We start from the raw sequence: 22,690 nt of genomic DNA, 5'->3' as shown, positions 1-22,690 counted from the left end.
GGCACAGGGCTTGGCCGGCCTAGATCCCTCTCCACAGACAGTGCTCAGCCAAGGTCAGCACCCCACGGTGCCTGCAGTAACAGCCTGACTCCCATTTCGATTTGAGTTTACCTGTTCTTATAGCGTAATGATCAGGAGCAAAGGCCTCAGCATCAACACATTTCAGGTAAAATCTTGACTCCTTTCCTTCCCAGCTGTGTGTGTGACCTTAGACAAACCACCCAGAGAGGCCAGGGCTGAGGCTCGGTTTCCTCATCCACAATGGGGCTTGTTAGAGGATGCAGCGAGGAATTGTGTAATAAAAACAAGCCTGCTTTCGGTTTGCACTTGGTAAGTGCTGAGAGAATGCCGATTCATGAAGTTGTAGTGTTGAAGGGTTTTCTTGGATGGACGCTTTTAGGGTGTCCCTCTGGTGATTGGAGAACAGGACGAGGAGAAGCGCTGAGGTCCGTGGCGACACGGTCGGAGAAAGCCGTGGCAGCCATGGGCCCCGCGGCAGACCTCACCGTGAGCCGAAGCACCTTCAGAGTTCCCTTAGATCTGCAACCAGCAGGTATAGCCAGACAGGTGAGAGAGTCAGGCTCCTCCCTCACAAATCCTCCTTTCCTTTTTGGATGGCTGGCATTCTTGATGCCTATTTAAAGCCAGCTTTTATTTTTTTTCTTACCTGTACCTGTGTGAATGCAGAAGCCGTTCTTTTTGTTTGCTCATAATTGCCTATCAGCCTCCGCACTGCTCTGAACTTTGATCTGAAATGAGGCTATGTATGCCCTTGGGACTAATTTAACTTGTTTGCATTTTTGGCAATTTTGATAAATTGGTATTACAAATACCTATAAATGTGTTTACTTTGGGAAATAGCCAGTTTTCGCAGGATAAAACAGTCATTAGCCAATTCTGCCGTGACATTGCTAATAACTGCTGTATTAGGCAGTTCAGGTCTAATCAAGTTTATCAAGTATAACATCCATGAAAAATTAAAACCCCTGGTTAATTAACAAAGTGCCTCCTTCTTTCCATTTGACAGAATGCAGTGGTGTCATTCAAGGAGCTGTGTGGCCTCTCCTCCGTGGCCAATCTCATGCAGTGCATGCTGGCCGTGTCCCCCCGCTTCCTGGGGCCTGATAACACACCCCTGGTGGTCCTGAATCTCAGCGAGCAGTACCCCACGATGGAACTGCAGGGAATCGTGCCTGAGGTTCTAAAAAAGATTGTAACAACTTACGACATGGTGAGTAGTTTTTTTGTGCTCTTGTGTAGCCCGGGTGAGAAAGATCGCTGACCGTAGCACTGCAGACGTAATTAAGAGCTCTGGCTGAGATGTGCTTTCCTGTTTCATGCTTCATTTACCTGTGCTGGGAAAACGACTCTCCTGACCTTGCGGGATTAGAAGGCGTTTCGTGTTTAGGTGTTGTTTTAGAAAGCGGGATTCAGAGGCTTTTGCTTCTGTTGGATTGCATAATAGTTTGCTTTTCAAGAACTGTTATCTGGTTAGATTTCTAAAGGATACACTGTGTTCCACATATGTATAGTAAAGTGGGGGTTTTTTGTTTTGTTTTTTACCTTCCCTTGAAACCAGCCATTGATTCACTCATTTTGTTTTGGTTTCATTTTTCAGACTGGTAAAGGTGAGAAATTTAATGTTTAAAATAATACATTTTAAGGGCCATTAGGGGCAGGTGCTTTCCTCACAGAACTCTATTTGGTGCGGTGGTTTTCTTACCCACAGCAGGTGCTCTGAGACACCTATAATTAGTAATCAGCTAATTCACAAGGTATCCTCAGGAGACCTGCAACGTTACATATTTGCACTTAGAGTATATCTTGCATTTTCTTAATCACACCCTGCTCTTATAGTACTTTTTGACTTATCATAATGCCGAGGGAGAATCCAGTGGGCGAACTGTGCCCATTTCGAGCTCACCGTGTAGCTGGAGCTATCGGACACTCACCAGAGCCGCAGTTCCTCTTCAGCTTGTCAAGGTTAAGCTTGGTGCCGGACACTCCCCTCCCAGCTGGGCGAGGCTGTCACCTTCTCCTGTTCAGGGTGCTCAGGTCAGAGGCCTTGCCTCCTCCACACTAAATGCACAAGCTAAGCCCACAAAACACTATAGGCTTCTTCCGATGTAGCCTGCCGTGGTCAAACACAAAACAAGATTGGTAACGTGTACTTTAACCACAATAATTTTTAGGTGTTTTATACATTGATCTGCAAGCTGCAATTTAGAGGGCTTCATACAGTTCAAGTGAAGGAAGCAAACACTCGAGGCCCAGCATTGCCCACAGTGTGTTCTAAGGAACCTCGGTGTCTTAGGATGTTAGTAAATGTCACATGGGGGAAAAGGTTTCGAGTCGAAATAATTTGAGGAAATACTGATCTGAACAAAGTTAATCAGATGTCTTTATTGCTGGGCTTCTCAGGGCCTCTTATTTCCTGGCACAGCAAGTTTCACAAATTGGCTTGTCCACGGGGTACTATGGCCAGAAACAAAATTTCTGAACCAAGCTTTTGTTCTTGATTTCCTTCACTACTTGAAGAGCAAGTCAGAAAAATGGAATGTTTTAAATAGCCTGTCAGTTTCTACCTTAAAAGTAGCACTTGATCTTTTCTACAGATTCCTACACAGTAGGCCACACTTTGTAGCAGGTGCTTTTTATTCCTGCTATTTCCAGCTTAGGGTTCATGGTCGCATAAGAGCTATAAAGGACTGAACATTCGCAACTGCAGGCACACTAGAGAGTGTCAGTCAACCGGCAGAAGGAAGGAGACAGGGATAATGCACCTGACACACAGGGGGGAAGCACCGTGCTGGGCCCCATCCTCGGGGGGCGTCCGGTCCACCGGAAGGTCATGGAGACAGCTGGCAGTGACCTCAACACAGGAAGCTTGTGCTGAGATTCTGGAGGCGGGGCAAAGGGAAGGAAACACAGGAAAAAGGGAAATGTGGACAAGTTTAAAAAACTCTTTCATGCTGTGACCCAAGCCACCTAGTTAGTTCCCAACTCTTTAAGTTTTATGAGAAGAAGCCAAAACAACTAGTAAATGCTTTTTAAGTTGAAGCCACAGATGAAATCATTTGACATTTTGCAGTCCTATTTCACTGACGGAAACCCGACGTGACTTACTGTACTGAGGTATCTCACTGATTGCTGGGGCAGCCGTGCAGGGACATTTCTTCATGGTAACCTTTCTGAGAAGAGTGTCCTGCCAGTGGGGTGTGGTACCCTACATGGCAATAGCAGGGCAGACTGGGCAAGGGTTGGTGCCCAGGACCTGGTTCAGGGCTAGTGCTGATGCAGAGCAGGGCTGTGACCATGCTAGGTCCTCGGGAGCCTGGGCACGAACCCTCGGCCAGGGTGTGCTGTTATCCACTGCGTAGGGCACCCACCCCTGTGCTGGGCACCGGAACCGCTCCCTGTTCCTTGGTTCCGCCTCTTGCTCTTCCCGGACTGGTATAACACTTAAGATGTAACTCTGACTTGCATATAACTTGACCAACGCATGTCATATGATCGACTGTATTAGCTTGTTTAAATATTTTAAACTGTGGAATGACTCTTACCTAATGTTTCATTGAAACAGCTGCACTGCATTATGCCCCTAGCTTTGATTTGTTCTGCTTTTAATTCCATCTGATAAGTAAAGCTATAGAATATTTAAAATTAATTGAAATTAATGTAATTTGAATTTGAAAAATCCTAGTTTTGCTGCAGCAATACTGTAACTCTCGTGGTGTCTTACAGCCCTTGGTTAGTGGCTGAATGGTTTCTCGCCTCATGACAGAGGTGAGCTCCCGACGAGCAATGCACGGTGGTCTTGCACTACCTGTCACTTTAAATGTAGCTTTCTGATTTTGTAGTGCTACATTGAAATTAACCTGAGAAATAAGATCTTATTTCATTTTGTTGCCTTCCCATCTATAATTTGAAGACTCCAAATGAGAAGTAAGGGTCGTTTAGGAAGTCCCGTCCAGGACTCCAGTGTCAGCCGGTCCGCACTGCTGAAACTTCCCCTCGGGTGAGGACAGCACTGTGGTGTCTCCTAAGGGGTACAGCTATGTCCTGATGCTGCCAAGACTGTGATGACTTCTCAGGATCTAAACTCTTACTAATAAACTGTCGGAATGAGGCGAAGAGAACGCAGAGAAGGAACTGACGATGCAGAGATGGGAAAGAGTTCCCGGGCAGAGCCGGCCACACGTCCCCCTCTTCCTGGGATGGACCCTCTTTATACACCCGTTGTCCTGGCACCATTATTAGTCATTCTTCCTCTAACTCTTTAAAATATATGTATTTAGATAAATAGTTGTACAGTCGCTTGCCTGTGGCCCCGCTATCGTTCTAGTGGCTCCTGTGATTACCACCAACAAACATATTTTCAAAACTGCCCCAACTGTGGTTGTACCCTGTTTGTGATCCTTCCTGGGTCCTGGAAGTGGTGAGGTTTGGGCCCGGGACCTCGTTCAGGAAAGCGAGGGTCAAAGCCATTCAGGAACCAAGGAAAAGAGAAGTACAGATACCTCCTTAGATGAGACAGATGGGAGCAAGCAAGGGCTGTTACAGATGGGGACTGGACTGGTATGACGAGTGGAATGACCATGTGTTGTCTGTCAGACATAGAAGACTTTGCTTCCCTGAGGAGTTTACAACTTAATAGAAGATATGAAGAGTATCCATAGATACTAAGATGACAGATGACTGATAGATATTTAAAAATATGTAGACAAATTATTTGTATGTTCACGGGGGAGAATGATTTGTTTCAGGTTTAGGGATTAGGCAGACATCCAGGAACCACCGGCTTTTGAGCTACACCTTTAAGAATGAGTCAGATCTCAACAGGTAAAGATCAGAAGGAGGCTGTTGCAAGCTGACTTAACAGGGTGACACATACACAGAAATGGGAAGCATGTCTTTTGGGAAATCCAAGTGTGGAGCCTGAGAGTTCTTGAACATTTTTGAGCAGTGGAAGGTCATGCTGAGCAGTGGGCATTGTGGCTTCTGGAAGGCTGGAGTGAGAGAGAACTCAGAGACCCCCTGTGGAGCCCCTCCACTTTGCAGATGAGAGAATGGAAACCTTGTGGTACATCAGAGGAATGGCAGAACCAGGGTTAGCTTGAGGAGTCTCTCGGCCCCGTTTTTTTCCTGCAATCCCCATCAGTAAAATCAGCCTTGTGTGCTGGGTAGATGAATGATGGATATACCAGTAAGGCCCAGGTGGCTTCAGTAATAGGAACGTGGAGTTGTTTGTGTTGCGCTCTTGAAGTCATAGGTACCTTGTTTCTCAGTCTTGCTCCCCAGGAAAGTGGAAAATAATTCATCATGCATACTTTAGTTTACCTTAAGAGGTAGAGTCAGTGAGCATAAAATAAGGAAGACTGTAATTAATAGATCAAGTTCCACTCAAAGAAATCTGATTATAAGCATTTGAACCTATCTTTTATATTATTGCTTCAGAAAACAGATAATTTAAATATTTTACTTAAAACTTATGTAAATGAACTTAAATGCATCCACTGTTTACAATCAAATATCAAGATTGTGCTTGTTCCCTCATGCAGCTAAAGGCTGGTGGGAGAAAAGAATGATTATGTGACCTGAGTTTGAGAGAGGCTAGTGAAGAACTGGGTATTCTTCATGGTGCCCGGCGCTTTTCCAGATGCAGCTACACTGGCATTTCAGCACCCCGATCCCCCTGCCATCAATAGAAGTGTCTCTTGCATCATCTTTTTTAACTGAACTGATTTTTACCATCTTTTTTAATGTTGATGACAGCAATAATTCAGCTCTCGCCATCTTTGTTTATTAGTTTCAGAGTTACTGTCTGTTTTATAGTTAAATTTAAAATTTTTTTATGAGATCTGTGCTAATATAGAGAGACCGAGGAGAGTCAATATTCTTCCTCTGTTGAAGAAAAACATTGGAAATTTACATATTTTATGAAGTGTGACATAAAAAGAAAATTCTCTGTAAAAGTTTTTTCATTGGACCTTGAGGATAGTTTTCTGAGTGAAATAAGTCAGACGGAAAAACAAGTACTGTTTGACTCGACTTATGTAAACTATCTACAATAGTCCAATTCATAAGTCAAAGACTGAAATGATAGTTACCAGGGCTGGGGGAAGGGTTAGGATTAGCGTTGGGAGTTACCAGTCAATAGACAGGAAGTGAGATGAATGGACTCTAGAAATCTGTGAACAGCATTGCACCTATCCAACAGTAATGTATCGTACACTGAAAATTTGTCAAGAGGGTAGAGCTCATGTTAAGTGTTCTTATCACAGTAAAATTTTCTTAAAAAGAAAAAACAGTTTTTGTCTTAACTTTGCTGTAAGTTTTAGGGAATATGCATTAGTCATTACAATGAAATTGAAGATGCAGTTGTAGGGAGTAAAAGGAGAGACGAAGAACCAGCAGAGAAGTGCTGCCCACCTCTGTTACGGGCAGCCGGTTGCCCATCTACACAGCAGTGGATTCTCGGGCAGCCACCATCTGTTCAGAGATTATTCACGAATTCATTCTTTTTTTTTTTTTTTTTTTTCCATTTTTCTGAAGCTGGAAACAGGGAGAGACAGTCAGACAGACTCCCGCATGCGCCCGACCGGGATCCACCCGGCACGCCCACCAGGGGCGACGCTCTGCCCACCAGGGGGCGATGCTCTGCCCATCCTGGGTGTCGCCATGTTGCGACCAGAGCCACTCTAGCGCCTGGGGCAGAGGCCACAGAGCCATCCCCAGCGCCCGGGCCATCTTTGCTCCAATGGAGCCTCGGCTGCGGGAGGGGAAGAGAGAGACAGAGAGGAAAGCGCGGCGGAGGAGTGGAGAAGCAAATGGGCGCTTCTCCTGTGTGCCCTGGCCGGGAATCGAAACCGGGTCCTCCGCACGCTAGGCCGATACGGATTCATTCTTATCATTGCAGTTCCTTTGTCTGTTCTCTGGGGAACCCATGTATCCAGTAGAAAACGGTCTGGTTTTTTTTTTTGTTTTTTTTTTTGTTTGTTTGTTTGTTTGTTTTTTAGTGTTAAAAGGAACAAGATGCTTTGTCTAAGAGGATGTTATTTGCTCTCTTGGAATTTTTTTAAATATAAATTACTGTTTCTTCCAACTGTGTCTTTTAAATACTGCTTAAATAGAAACAAGCTTCTTGAAATCAGTGTGGAAACGGAGGAGCTGTCCTCACACAGACACGTCGGTAGTTGGCACCCAGCACCAGGAACACACTGCGTTATGTTGTCGGTGTGGTTTCCTGTGTCTCTTCTTGCCGTTGCTTAACGCAGTGAAGACATAAATCACACTCCATAATTAATGCAGTCTGCCCATCTGGACCAAGCCAGAGACGGTCTGTAATAAGGTTACTATTGATCTCCACTTCCTTTGTGACTGCTTTTATCACTCTCCTGCCTCAGAACTTGACATTAAAAGCTTCTTTTAATTGGAGGTGTCAACTTTCCCAACTTTTGTAACTATAAAATAGAAGGCGAGAGAATATTATGCTTTGGAATAAGATTGTGCTTTAAAACAAATCGGGAAAGGGAGATGTATCCTGCTGCAGAGGGAAAAGCGGAATGCCCCAGGCTGGAGCTTAATTCCGTGACCGAGGAGGTGCTGCCAATGACAGCAGGTTCCCTGGGGTCATCAAAGCCATACAGTGGAGCCACTCCAGAACGCTGCCGGGCCAATGGAAGGGGAAAGAAACGTTTAAAAGAGTGTGATGAAGGCATCACAGGTATCATCAGATCCGATGGAGCAGGCTGCCTCTCGGTAATCAGATGCAGGGAGATCTGGAAACTTTTGGAAGATGGTCCTTCAGGGCGAGCACGTGGTGATTATAAGACTTTACTTCTGGTCTAGTTTTCTTGTTGTACATGTCTCCACAGAAACTAGTGAGGAGCACAGTATCCTTACACACACACACACACACACACACACACACACTAAGCTATGAACAGTTGGGAGAGAGGAGCATGTTAGGGACTGGCAATCCTCTTGAAATAGACTTCACCATCTAGCTGTTTTATTAATTTGGTTTGATGCCCTTTTTCAAGATCTCTAGAAGGACAGAGATGAAAACCACAATGAGGATCAGCATGCTGTCAGATGATGTCTTAAGACAAGAAATGATAAATGGTATTAAGCAAGCCACTCTGACATATTAACAGTCTGATCTGAAATTCCTCAGTAAGCTAGGATGTAATGACTGGAGACTGTTGTTGGCATTGCTTCAGCTTGTGGGTAGATTTCCCATGAACCAAAGCCACCTGGGAGCTGTTACGGTACAATGGTTAGGGGCCTTGTGTTTGGTGGCGTCTCTACTGTTTTACTTCTATGTTTAGAGCTTTTCTGTTGCTTTTAAAAATCAGCAGCTTGCTTATTTTTCAAACACTTTATTTCCCTGGATCTGGTAGGAAATATATATGTAAAATATATCTGGGCCCTGGCCATTTGGCTCAGCGGTAGAGTGTCAGCACGGAGTGTGGAAGTGCCAGGTTTGGTTCCTGATCGGGGCTCTCAGGAGAAGCGACCATCTGGTTCTCCACCCCTCCTTCTCCTCTTTTCTTTTCTTTTCTTTTCTCTTTTTTCTTTTCTTTTCTTTTCTTTTCTTTTCTTTTCTTTTCTTTTCTTTCTTTCTTTCTTTCTTTCTTTCTTTCTTTCTTTCTCTCCCCCCCTCTCTCTCCCTACCCCCCCCCCATCCTGCAGCCATGGCTCATTGGAGCAAGTTGGCCCTGGGCGCTGAGGATGGCTTTATGGCCTCACCTCAGGTGCTAAAATAGCTCAGTTGCTGAGCAATGTAGCCATGGCTCCGGATGGGCAGACCATTGCCTGGTCCAGGTGCATGCGGGAGTCTGTCTCTCTGCCTCCCCTTCTCTCACTTAATAATACACACACACACACACACACACAAACACACACACACACACACGGGAATCTGTCTCTCTGCCTCCCCTCTTCTCAATAACACACACACGCACACACACGGGAGTCTGTCTCTCTGCCTCCCCTCCTCTCACTTAATAACACACACACACACACACACACACTCACACCCACACCTCTGAAACCTAAAGCTCCAGAAAAGTTAGGGAACTTCTTTCTAAACTTATGCTTTATGCAAAAGAACACTAACATCTTCGATAAAAGAAGATCATGAAGTACTGTAGTACTTTTTCTTCCTCTGTAACAGCAGAGATATTACTTCCTGTGTTCCTGTCACATTCCACACTGAACACTGGATTTTGTTCCTCCATAGGAGGAACAATTGTTCCTTCAGAGCTTCTTTTTACTATACTCTGATCTTGACTGCAAGTATATTGTTTTGTTTCTGCAGTGGTTCAAAGTGTTTCCTTGAGTTGTTCGCTAAGTTCTTGTTGCTGTCAGGGATGCCTAAGGGAAATTTTAAAAAGGGACCATATATTACATTCTTTATAATTCTGTATTTTCTCTATAAATAATATACGAAGTTCTTTTGGCCAGTCATGATATGTACTGATGGCTCTTCAGAACTGTGAGGAGGCATTTAGTTTCCTCATCTAAGTTTACTGACTAATGTTTGTTTCCATGAGACTTTGAATAAATAAATGTTAATTGAGCAGATGAGGCAGTGCAGGCTGTCTTGCCATTTCTGTGGCCATCATCCTAATTCAGCCCCCGCTCACTTTGTGTCTGTGTGGCAGAGTCTGAGTGCAGCATTCACACTTAACTCAGATGGCAAAGAAAAGGTAGCTTTTCTACCTCTCTTAGGGAGAGATGGGTATTCCTAAATTTTAGTTCAGTTGGGTAAACTGATCCATTTGCATCGACTTACATTATCCATTTTGGACTGTAAATGCTCAGCTCTTTAGGGAAAATTCTCCCCGTCTCAGATTTTCTGTCCCTCTGTTCCTCCACAAAGCGGCCACTGGTTGCCTGGAGGTGAATGAGTGCAGAAGTCCTCTTTCTGTGTGCTCACTAATGCTCACGTCTTCCGCCCTCACTCCCCATGCGCTGTGAGTGTGGTCCGCGCTGTGGGGGAATTCCTAGCTCCGTCTGCAGTCACTCAGGGCTGGTGGAGCTGCCTTCCGACTTCTCCCGCCCTGCCCTTGCCTCCTCTGTCCCAGGTCCCAGGTCCCAGCGCTGCAGCCCTCGGGCCAGCCTCGGCAGGGCGAAGGGTTGTCCTCTCCACCTGAGGGGATGGAGCTCCAGGGTAGCTTCTTGGTATGTTAAATAATTCAAGGCCCTGGCCGGTTGGCTCAGCAGTAGAGTGTCGGCCTGGCGTGCGGGGGACTCGGGTTCGATTCCCGGCCAGGGCACATAGGAGAAGCGCCCATTTGCTTCTCCACCCCCCTCCCCTCCTTCCTCTCTGTCTCTCTCTTCCCCTCCCGCAGCCAAGGCTCCATTGGAGCAAAGATGGCCCGGGTGCTGGGATGGCTCCTTGGCCTCTGCCCCAGGCGCTAGAGTGGCTCTGGTCGTGGCAGAGCGACGCCCTGGAGGGGCAGAGCATCGCCCCTGGTGGCCGTGCCGGGTGGATCCCTGTTGGGCGCATGCGGGAGTCTGTCTGACTGTCTCTCCCCGTTTCCGGCTTCAGAAAAATACAGAAAAAAATAATAATAATAATAATTCAAAAAGTAGTTTCTCCTTGACAGATCCTCACTTTGAAGCCTGTCATTTTGGTGGGAACCTGAATGAAAATCTAATTTGACCTTTAAATCTGAGAGGTGTCTTTGTTTTTATACGGTAGTTGCTCTTCACTCAGGCTCTGAAACTCGCTGTTTGAATAGGTGGAAAGCCCCAGGGCAAAATAACTTCTCAAATATGGCAACATTTGTGGGAAAAAGTAGTTTGGCCCTAGCCCCATTACACCTGTTATTGCTGTAGCCACCAGATTACTGCATCCCTCCCCTCTGAACTTATCTCCTGGTTGCTGTAAAGACAGGCTTCCTGAAATATTGCCTAGAGAAAGACCTGACTGTCTCAGGGAGAAGCCTGTAGGCAGTTAGACGTATGATGTGACAACTTGCAGAACTAGACCAGCAAAAGGGATGATATATATATATTCTTTTCCAAGTAAGAGGAGGGGATATAGAGAGACAGACTCCCACATGTGCCCCAATCAGGATCCACCTGGCAACTCCTGTCTGGGGCCAATGCTCCGCCCATTTGGGGGCCATGCTCACAGCCAAGCTATTTTTAGTGCCTGAGGCAGAGATTCCATGGAGCCATCCTCAGCACCTGGGGCTAATGTGCTTGAACCAGTGGAGCTATGGCTATGGGAGAGGATGAGAGAGAGAGAAAGGGGAAGGGGAGGAATCGAGAAGTAGATGTCCACTTCCTATGTGCCCTAACTGGGAATCAAGCCCAAGTCATCTACATGCCAGGTGGATGCTCTACCACTGAGCCAACCAGCCAGGGCCAAAAGGGATTATATTATGATCATCAAGAGAAATAGACAGATTGTTGTCTATTATCTAGACTGTTACTGTTAGGTGAGTAAAAATTTTTTTAGAGCATCTGGGAACTGTTGCATCCCTTAGGTGTGTTTGGATAGATGTAGAATTTATGTTAAACCTAATAATAATTGCCAAGAGGGCGGGAATGCGGGAATGTGTGGTGGGGGAGGATAACTTTAAGGATATGAATCTCATGCATGTATTCTTCAAGCAGTTAGTGTCTTCCAGAATAAAAAAATTTATTTGCTCTTGAACATACATTAAACACCATTAATACTATACAACCCTTTAAAAATAAAGTTTTTACAGCATCCAAATTTTGACATTAGAGGTTGAAATTATTCCTGTAGTATCTGCGGAATGGTATCATCTTTACATCCAGTTTTCTGGCTGGGATTGTCCTCCATTATAGAAATCCATTTCAAACAGAAAAGCAATGATCAAAGACACGAAGAGCCTAATTGGCTTTCAGTGGGTGATAATTTGTATGTCTTGAAGCAGCTTGAGTTCTAAATCCTTTCAGATTCACAAAAATTAAGATTAGCTGGCCTAGAACATGCATTTCATAGCTCCCTAATGCCTTCAGCCTGCTTCTCCCGTGTGCTTGAGAGCCCTTTGGCTCCCTCTCACCCTGGACCCTGAAGAGGGCTGAGTCTCGCCTTGATCCTGTGTGCTGGTGGCACAGAGCAGGCTGTGCCAGCCTGTGCTGGCTACTTTGAAAGGAAATCGATGCATTCATCTCTATTGCTGTGAGCTTACAGAGACCTGGAAAAACTTTGGAGCACTGTGTACTCTCTGGGAACACCCCATTGGAGGAGCCAGTAGGCATGTCTTCACTGTTTGACTTAATTTGCTTCCTAAGGATGGCAATTCTTGACCCGATGGGAGTTTAGGGATGTGAAGCCTATGGTGATTCTGCATTCCACCTGGAGAGGTGGCTGCCCTTGTCATTTGAGGCTGTGGTTTGCCCTGATGTCTGGCTCCATGGAGGTCTCTGAATGCTCTCCAGCTAGTTAAATGGAGATAATTTGCCTGAGTGATTGTTGTTGTTGTTGTTGTTATTATTATTATTTGACAGAGACAGAGAATCAGAGAGAGGGACATATAGGCAGGAAGGGAGAGAGATGAGAAGCATCAATTCTTTGTTGCGGCCCCTTAGTTGTTCAGTGATTGCTTTCTCATATTTGCCTTGACCAGGGCGCTGCAGCAGAGCAAGTGACCCCTTGCTCATGCCAGCGACCTTGGGCTCAAGCCAGCGACTTTAGACTTTAAGCCAGCGACCTTTGGGGTCATGTCTATGATTCCATGTTCAAGCACAGCAACCCACATGCCCGAGCCGGATGAGCTTGTGCTCAAGCTGGCGACCTTGGGGTTTTAAACCCGGGTTTTCACGTCCCAGTCTGATGCTCTATCCACTGCGCCACTGCATGGTAAGGCTGCCTGCATGATTATTTTAACTTCACTGGCTTCAAAGTGCTGGCCATGGTTAGCCAGTAGGAATGACAAATGGGAATTTCTTTTCAGAAGTACTTTTTGTTAAAGGTTCATCAAGGCTCTGACCAGTTGGCTCATTGGGAGAGCGTCAGCCCGGCATATGGATGTCCCAGGTTTGATTCCTGGTCAGGGTACACAGGAGAAGCAACCATCTGCTTCTCTATCCCTCCCCCTCTCGCCTCTCTCTCTCTCTCTCTCTCTCTCTCTCTTTCTCTGTCTTCCCCTCCTATAGCCATGGCTCGATTAGGTTGAGTTGACCTCAGGTGCTGAGGATGGCTCGGGGCCTCTGCGAGCAATGGAGCGATGGCCCCAGATGGGCAAATCATCGCCCCCTAGTGGGCTTGCCAGGTGGATCCCAGTTGGGGCACATGCGGGAGTCTGTCTCTCTGCCTCCCTTCCTCCTACTAAAATTTTAAAAAAAATGTTAAAGACTCATCAAGAGCATGAATTGTTTAATATTTTATTATATTCCATTGTTCATATTCACGTTAGAGAAAGCATGTAAGTGGCAGTAATAATATAATTTCATTGTTTAGGATCTTGATGTTTTCCACATCATTCCCTGACTTTATAAATACAAGACCCATGCATCATGGATTAATTTGCTCTATTGCTACCCATTTTTGTGTGGTTTAGAACGGCATGTATTTTTTTCCCATTGAGAAATTCGGCAGTGTTGCGAGTTCAATTTAGAGCTAAATCAAAAACATTAAAATTACATTAGGTACATGTGTAAAATTGTTAGTGGTATACAGATTGGTACGTAGGCCATGATGAGCTCTCCATTTTCATAAACACACACTCTTTGGATGAGCAGTCACATTTTAGAAGACAATGCTCTAGGAAATGGCATCATGTCAATGGAGCCACCTTCATAAAATGAAGCTATTGAAATAACTAGTTTGTATGAAAAAATCGAGTATTTCAGAATTGCTTTTGAGAAAATGTAGATACTTGAGCCACCTTCTAGCATCTTTTTCTTTCTATGGTTTTTTTTGTTTGTTTGTTTGGGGTTTTTTTAGATTTTATTTATTCATTTTAGAGAGGGGAGAGAGAGAAATGGGGGAGGAGCAGGAAGCATCAACTCCCATATGTGCCTTGACCAGGGAAACCAGGGTTTTGAACTGGCGACCTCAGAATTCCAGGTCGACGCTTTATTCACTGTGCCACCACAGGTCAGGCTTTTTTTTCTTTTTCTTTCTTTCTTTCTTTCTTTCTTTCTTTCTTTCTTTCTTTCTTTCTTTCTAAAATTTCCATTGATTTGAGAGAGGATAAGGAAAAGAGAATAGCATCAACTCACTGTTCTCCTTAGTTATTCCATTCGGTTGTGTATTCAATAATTGCTTCTTATATGTGTCCTGACTGGGGATCGAACCCATATGTGTCCTGACTGGGGATCGAACCCACAACCTCAGTGCACCAGGATGATGCTTTATCCACTGAGCCACCCAGCGAGGGCCCTGGTTATCTTTTCTTAAGTAGTGAAGAAAAGATTCATTTCTGATCTTTTTTCCTGCCTGTTATGTCCCTGGTCATGAACTGCGAGAAGAAACTGCAGGTGCTTTTCCACAGCCTATTGAATAACGAGGCAGTGATTTTTCTCCACAGCTGGATATGTTCCTATAAATAACATTTGGCTCTGTATACGCTTCAAAGCCAATTTTGTTGACATGTTACATTTGGCCTCATGTTCATGAGACTGAGAAAGTCAGACCGACCTGTGGAGTCGTCACCGCTCGTTTCCACACAGGTGGGAAGGCTCACCCTCTGCCTGCCCAGACCTCTCTAATCAGGTCATGCTGGGAGCAGTGGGGAGCGGACTGCCCTCTGCACGTTAACTGCTCTCTCAGTGGGGACGGCAGGGACTGTCACTTGTTCTTCTGTTTTAACAGCTACTGTCTTCGTTCTGTTCACTTATATTCCCCTAGACTGCTGTGGAATAATTAATGCCACTCACCCCACTAAAATAACCACCTTTTATATTAGAAATCTGATTTCTACCACCACACGAATGTATCAGGAATAAAAACACTTAATAATGGTTTTAATGTCTTTTCTAACTTAATTAGGGAATTTTAAATTCTGAGCCATAGAAAAATTACTCTCACGGTAAACTCAGTGGGTAGACAATATGATGTGTTAAGAGTTAAAGTGAACTCCCCAAGCTAATTACCAGTTAACTTAAAAATAACATGTTAAGTAGTTTAAAGTATTTATTTTTCTACTACATTTAGTATTAGTCAAATCATTAGAGATAAATGATGGAGATTTTTATATAGAAGATCCTTTATCTGCTTGTAGAAATCTTTCATTCAAGTTTCATTGATAATTCAACTTTGAAATCAGTATTGATCATTCTAATTTTCTTTATAATTATTACCCTTCTGTAATGGAGAGCGAGCAAATGGAGTTACATCTTCATTTATGCCATTAAATGGCACAAAATAATTCTAACTTTAAGTCAGTTATCTGGTGCTAAAAGCAAAACAGAAACAAAACCTACTTTGTGAATATAAATGATTATTTAGCTGAATGTAAGTGGGATGGTACGTAATAATTTTTAGTTAATTTCCTAAAGCTGAGCCCTGTCTTTATGAGTTTGTGGAAGTCTTTAACCAATGTCAGGATTCTCAATAACCAACAATATTTTTTGCTTACATATATCATAGCATCTGTTTATCCTTTTAAAATACTACCTGCACTTGCCTTATCACTATCTTTCCTAAAATGTGTATATAGCATATCAAACTGTCTTCTCTTGAATACTTTTAGTCCAGTGTCACCAAATGATGTATCATGTAACATGTTAGAGCAGGGGCTGGGACACGGTGGCCTAGGAGACCAACCTGGGATCATTTTATGGTCCGCCAGCTAAGATACATATATTTGTTTGTATGTTAAACGATTGAAAAAGAAAAATCATAGTATTTCATGACATGCGATCGTCATATGAAATTCAGATCTCAGGGTCCATAAATGAAGTGTTAGAGCACAGCCACCTCCGTCACACATTCTCCGTGCCCGCCTTCCCACCGCAGTGGCAGGCTCAGCATGTGCAACGGCTTCAACACTAAGCCTGAAGCCCAAGACGTGTCCCGTCTGCCCCTTCACAGGAGCTGGCCAGCCCCTCAAAAAGGACAGGGAGTAAAGGTCCTTACAGCATTTCCTTCCATGCACTGGTTTCCAAATGCACTTTTGCCAACTTACATTATGATTTAAGATTTTTTCTTTCTTTTATTTTTTAAAGAACATTCTCAGTGCATTTTGACTTTGGATCTGTAAGAACGTCGTTCTGCTTGTTAGCCCAGTAGGAGAGGAGTGCTCTAACCACTTGAGGACTTTTGTCCTGGGTAAAGCAGTGAGGCCTCGAAAGCAGTTAACGGGAACTGTTAGCTCTGATGGTCAGGAACCTAAAGACACCGGAGGCGGAAGGGTGAAGAGGAAAGCCGTGAAAATTAAAGTCTGCTCTGATTTCTTACCGCCTCCACAAGGCACGCATGCCGTGTCAGCAGCACTATGTTCTAGTCCTGTAAAGTTTGTAACGAACCTAAATCCTCAGTGAGATACGGAATCACGGAATCACGATGATGCCGCTCAGTAGGAAGGCCTTAAATTCGAGCCCGAGGGTCCAGTGTCGGTGGCGGTGGCGCTGCCCTTCTCAGATCAAGCAGTTCTCCTCCGTCCGGGGAGGGGAGGGTTGGGTGGAGGCTCTGCATCTTCTCCAAACACCCCTGGTTTCCTCTCCCTCCCTAGCAGGGAGGAGGAGGGCTTTCTCTCAGATCCTGCCTCCAGGCCACGCTAACCACATTCTATTTAAAGCTGTCCTGTAAGCGGAAGGGTCGGTAGGGGTGCTGGAGGCAGAGACCAAACCCGGGGGGCCCTCTCCCACGAGGGGCAGGGGAAGCTGCCGGGAAGCCACGTGGATCCCCACACCTTGCTACTCCCACGCGGGCCACCCCCTTCTTACATGCCCTGCAACGTGCAATTACATGTTTGTTGGTTTGATTGCTTTTGGTAAGGTATCTCTCCCTTCCCCAAGTGTGAGCTTCCGAGAGCAGACAGTGTGTGTCCTGGTCACCAGCGTTCTCACCGCAGTGCAGGCACTTAAAGTACATGTGTGCATGAGTGAGGAAAGTGACCTTGATCTCCGCAGCACAGACCCACGTGTCCTTCCCACCACGTGTCCTTTCTGTGTCCCAGAGTGCCTGCACTTCCTGGACTGCACTGATTTTCATCGTCACACGTAGCCTGTCTTGGCAGGGTGTTTGGGCCTGGTTGGCAGTGGCTTGTGGAGCAGCTGCTCTTCCAGTCTTAGTCTGGATGCCAGCACCCCTGTCCTAAGGCACCGAGTGGTGGCCTTGCCAGTCCAGGGTGGAGGAGGTGGCCTCCTGTGGGGCTTGTGGTGAGGGTGGGCCAGAGGCAGAAGGGGCTGAGCCTAGACCAGGGGGAGGAAGGCAGGCGGGAGGGTCCCAGCTCACCGGGTCAGTTACCTCTTGCCCTCAATGTCCCTCTTACCCTTTCCCAGGGAATGCTGCGTCCTGCCTGAAATCCCTGCTTAGAGGTGGGTGTGTCCTAGTGAGGAAGCAGAGAGGCTGAGTCGAGGGTAGAGGAGGAGGAGGAAACGGGAGAGCTCTCGGTGTTGCACCCACCCATCCCGGGCATTAAACTCTCCCTGATGAGTGAGCCATAGCAGACTCCCGTGCTCTCGGGGAGGGAACCCGGAACCACACACGATGCTGCTCCCACCCACCTTGGGAACTCCTCATCTCCGTCGTCTCATGGACCATTCTGAGCTGACTCCCAGGGCCTAGGGTGCCCAGCAGAAGATATGCCCTGGCGTGTTTGCCAAGGCCCAGCTCAGTGAATGCCATGGAGGATTCAGGGAGACCATCCGGGCAGTTAGACGTATGATGATATATATATATATATATATATATGGAGCGTTAATGTATGTGTACAAGGTTGTTCTTATACATCTTTGGAAGATGAAGGAGGGACAGCAGTTTTCAACTTTTTTCATCTAATGGCACACGCAAACTAAAGTCCCAAAATTAGTAAGCTAATTACTAAACTTCTGTGGGACACACAAAATATATTTTTTGCCAGTCTGATAAAATATAGGTATAATTTTGACTCATTCACACTGGATAGCTATTGTGTTGGTTGTTAATTTTTATTTGGCAGTCTAAGGGAAAATAGGTCGGTGCCCCCGACTAAACAGTCATGTTTTAAGGTTTTTTTGTGGCACACCTGTTGAAAATCGCAACCCTGGGCAGTAGCTGAATGGGACCTTTTCAGGGGATGGTTCTAGCGAAGAATATGAGCCCTGATGGTGAGACAGTCCCTGCTCCAGTGCTTACTCTGTGACAGTGGGCAAGGCCATTTCTTCCTCTGTAAAGTGAGCATGGTATCGCCTTCTCAGAGGGTATGAGATCACACATAAATAGCAGAAAACATAATAAAGTCTCCATAAATGGTAGTCATAATAAGTTCAAAGGCCAGAGCGTGTAGCCCTTAAAGCTTCCAAACCTTTCTGTGTGTCTATTTCAACATCGCTCCGATCTTCGCAGAGTCACTGTGCTGTAGGAGGGCACGGTCACGCCATCTCAGGAAGGCGGGTTTAAGATACAAAGTGAAAAGCAGAAGGTGTGGTTTCACTTCACCTCCCTGAGCCAGTCGATTCTCTGCCCTGAAAAGGGAGGACAGAGGAACACGCGAGGTATGTGGTCAGCACTAAGAATGCCTGGGTTTCTGAGGTAAATACTGTGGTGGCTGGTCTGTGCATTCTCGTCTTCTAGCTCTGCCATTCCTGGAATACTGTGGACACTTCATTGTGCTAAAAAGTATTGCTTTTCATTACAGAGAAATCTCGAATTGCTTTTCTGTCTTAACTAACATCTCTACTTAGTTATCACAGGCCTGAGAGAAACGGATGGTACCGTACAGTAATGCCGTGATTGAATTACCTTCTGTTAATTAGGAGTTTCTAAATCACCTTGATCCCCTTGGAGAAAAGCCTTGACATAAATACACAGTAATAAAAGTGGTACTATGTTTAATTCAAATTGTATCTTTTGAAATTTAATTAATTTAGTAATAACAGTGTTAAGCGGGCATGTCAGGCCTCTAAATGGTCCTTGGTGACTTGGAAGAGTCATTGCAGCATCCTGAAGTTCCTACTCTACTCTCCGGAAGTAGCTCGCTCGCTGAATACAGGGGTGTGACACGTTCACGTTCCTCTGTCTTCCTGCAGGGATGCTGGTGGTTAGGTTTTAAGTCATTCTCGTCCGTTCTCTGGAGACACCCATCTTCATCCACCATGTAGCCTCAGCACCCACTGTCTTTGAAACTTCCAGACCAGGAAAGTCGCCGTGGTACCCTGGTCCTCCTTCCCTCTTACCAGGCGTTGACTGGAGGCAGAAGTGCGCGGCTGGCTGTCGTCTGCTTCCCCGCTGGACGGCGCCTGGCTGTCCAAAGTCCCAGCTGAAAGTTCCTGTCCAAGCGGCTAAGCCCCTCACTCATCCCTTCCTGCTCGGAACCACAGAGGATACCTGGGCACAATGTGTCGTCTGATTTGGTATGAGGATGTCACGTAAGCACATCATCGTTACAGTTTAGGAAAGCAGAGAGCCTTCTTCAGTGGGAAGAGGCTTACCTGGCCAGAGGCCCCATAGGGACGGCTTTGTGTGTGCCTGTCCCTCAGGTAACTGTGGACCACAAGTCATCACGTGCTACGAAGTCGCCTGTTTAGTGTAGGAGAGTTGTGTAAGGCTTCCCACAGTAATCATGTAGAAAATGACATGTAGCATACACCACCTTCTTCTCTAAAGTGAGTTCTGATCATAGGAGGTTGATCATAAAGTGGAGAAATAACAGGAATGTTTTAATTAAAGTGCATGCGAACTTCCTGTAGTCATTCTCCCCGGCAGAAAAGCACAGCGCGAGCCATCGCTGCGTGAACTGGTAACAGTTGGTATATGGCTTTTCCGGAGAGTGTTATAACTGCCGTGGAGTTTCTTTTTAGGGTAGTTTGGGTCACAGTTTTGTTTCTCAATTTTCAGTAACTTTTCTTTTCTCTGAATATTGTATTGTGCAGGATCAGAAATAGTATAAGATCAAAACCACAATTCTGTTCGACTCTTTGAAATTCTGTGTATATCGTGAAACTAAACCTATTCAGAGGTTTTAAAACTTGGCCAACAATTTATAGTAGGAAGAACATTTTAAACATGTACATTGACGTCATAACTAATCTTCGGGTTCTAGGAACCCCTGGTTTTTTCAGAGCCCCCTTCTAGTTTCCCCTGGCTGTTTTGCATGATGGCACTTCTCAGCCCCTGGTCTATTTAAATACATTTGGGAACATATGGAGACCTTCTAGTAATGCTAAATCCTGATTACCTTCCAAATGTGAGGGAATGAGGGTTTGGTCATGGCTTTCTAGTTTATTCAATTACCTGCATAAAATAAACATGTTTTACCCCCATTCAAAATTTCTTATCTGATTTAAAATTTTATCTTTGGATAAGATAAATTGCCAGGGTGCATTCACCATCTTAATGCCTCTTCATTCTGCCTCTGTGATTTCATCTTTCCTTTCTTCTTTTATTCCTGCCCATGGGGTTCTCCTCTGACCCCCAATTCCTCTTCGTGGTGTTTTCTCCCATCTCTGCTCCGTTCTCCTCTCCTCCAGCCTCACAAGTGTGTATTACTAAGGACTTCTAGTGGCTAGCACTGGAAGTGCCTCTCAGAAACACCGGCAAGTGTAAGCTTCCTGTCCATCCATCGTGACCTGGGTGCAGGTGATAGAGGGCATGGACCTAGGGCAGGCTGGGGTTTTTGACCACGTGATACTATTTTTGTGACTTTCATATTGAATTTAAATGGTTATTTCAGTGAGAACAGGAGAAAGCTATATTACTCTGTATAATTAGCATAATAGCTTTATCTCTTCACAGTGATTCGCCTCAGAAATTGTAGTTTAATTAAACTTAAAGTTTAACCTGTGAGATGCAGCCCTTTCCAAGTGTGCAAATATGGTGATATATTCATTTAGAGTGAGAAATTATAGCTGGAGACATTAATTGTTGTAGGGGAGGCTTTTTATCATGTGAAAATTCAACTAGACACCCATAGATGAGATGGGATGTCACTCAACAGGATTTGATCTGAAACTTATTGCCTAAGAGATTCAGATTGCACCCGTGTTTAGGTCCAAGTTATGGAACAAGAGAGCCACATTCATCCTGTAGGTACATACCCCCCTAGCCCTGAAGTGATCTTCATGAGAAGTTAGAACATACTGAAAAGCTAGAGAATTCTTGGCTTCCTGAATGTGGACCCTGGGTCACTCATAATTCACTCCAGATTTATATAGCACTTGGCATCTCTTCTTTGGCAAGAAATGATTGTTAAAATAGTTGAGTGCAGTGTTGAGGCAGGCGCAGATGATGCCAAAACCACACTTAGGTTGAACATGATAGAAACTGAGAGTTTATACTTCACGATATAATTGCATAGGAGACTTTGAAAAAAAAAATTCAGAAAGATTTCGAAATACCTTCCCTTGTATAGTCAGTTCTGCTACAACACTTGTTTTGAAAATGCGGATTTATTTGAATGATTGACATGTTCGTGAACCATTTTAGCCGAAGGCACATTGTGTGTTGGCTCGTGCACAGTTTTGACCACAAGAAACACTAGGGAACGCAGAAAACTGCACCTTGGCGAACTGACTGCCCACAGTCACACCTGCGACACCTCCCGCTGCTTCAGTTCCCCAGCAGTGTTAGGAGCTGCGCCCGTCCACATCTTGTTACAACTTTTCATCTGGTCTCAGATCACCCTTGTCTCCCACTTCACAGTACTTCACAAGCTGCAACACCTCCCACAACTCATTTCCACAAGCAAATTTCAGGTCTTTTTCAAGTTCCAGTGCTCCATTCATTGTAGCCATTTGCATTCCTTAACTCTTTAACATATGCGGGACTGTGTACTGTCACTTTTAGGTAGTTCCTGTCTTTGTGTAATGTGTCAGTGCAAAAATTTTAAATGTTGGGTCCCTAACCCTGTATTTCCACCAACCCTCTGGATTTTCCTGTTCTCTTCAGCGCCCTGGTCTTTAGGAACACGTGCCGTCACATTATAGCAGAACTGTTGGGACTGCAATTACATTCTCCGCAATTATCAAAACGGCCAAATGCAGAGCTCCTAATACTGTAGACCCACCCCCTTGTAGACACTAGCTCTCACATCTGTAAATGTTTAACATCCTTGTTCCGTTCCTTCCCCCTCACACCACTTCTGTCTCTTACACTGGTTTTCTCCGCCTATTCATTGGACTGATTCTGGGCCGCCGCTGTGATGTTTTAATCTGTTATCTTTCAAGTTCCTCCCTCAGAGATGGAGACCTTGTTTCATCTCAGCTGCAACCTCGGTGCAGAAAATTCCCCCTTTTCCACTGCTGGAGCCATGCGTTTACACAGCTTCTGGTCACTTACGGTTTTTCTCCAAGCTGCCACCAGGTCAGCTCATCTAAGGTGGACTGCACACCCTGAAGTGGTTACCATACTAAAAGGCTCTTTGTAAATGGTGAGATGCTTTCCAGCTGCTGGGTGGCTTATGGTTTTTCTTATCTGTCAGTGTGCCCTCTACGTCTTTGGCTCTTCAGCCGGTGCCCACGGCCCGTCAATCACCCAGGCCTGTTCCGTCTGCCCGGTTCTCCCTGCACAGCTTCTCACTGGCCCCCTTTTCACCCCTCTTCAGACCCCCGT

The 22,690-nt window shown here is 45.3% G+C and overlaps 1 protein-coding gene across 2 annotated transcripts in view; it reads left to right on the top strand.

Annotated features, from left to right (window-relative positions):
* Positions 1 to 22,690, top strand: part of PLCL2 (phospholipase C like 2) — a 186,622-nt gene that overhangs the window by 109,015 nt on the left and 54,917 nt on the right. For both annotated transcript variants that reach the window (XM_066245712.1, XM_066245711.1), the window contains exon 4: positions 1,028 to 1,231. In XM_066245712.1, the coding sequence (XP_066101809.1) occupies positions 1,028 to 1,231 (204 nt within the window). The remainder of the gene's footprint in view (positions 1 to 1,027; positions 1,232 to 22,690) is intronic.

The sequence above is a fragment of the Saccopteryx bilineata genome, chromosome 10 (assembly GCF_036850765.1).
Source record: "Saccopteryx bilineata isolate mSacBil1 chromosome 10, mSacBil1_pri_phased_curated, whole genome shotgun sequence".
Taxonomy (NCBI): Eukaryota; Metazoa; Chordata; class Mammalia; order Chiroptera; family Emballonuridae; genus Saccopteryx; species Saccopteryx bilineata.
The sequence above is the reverse complement of the archived record's forward strand: the minus strand, read 5'-3'. Positions and strand labels throughout refer to the sequence as shown.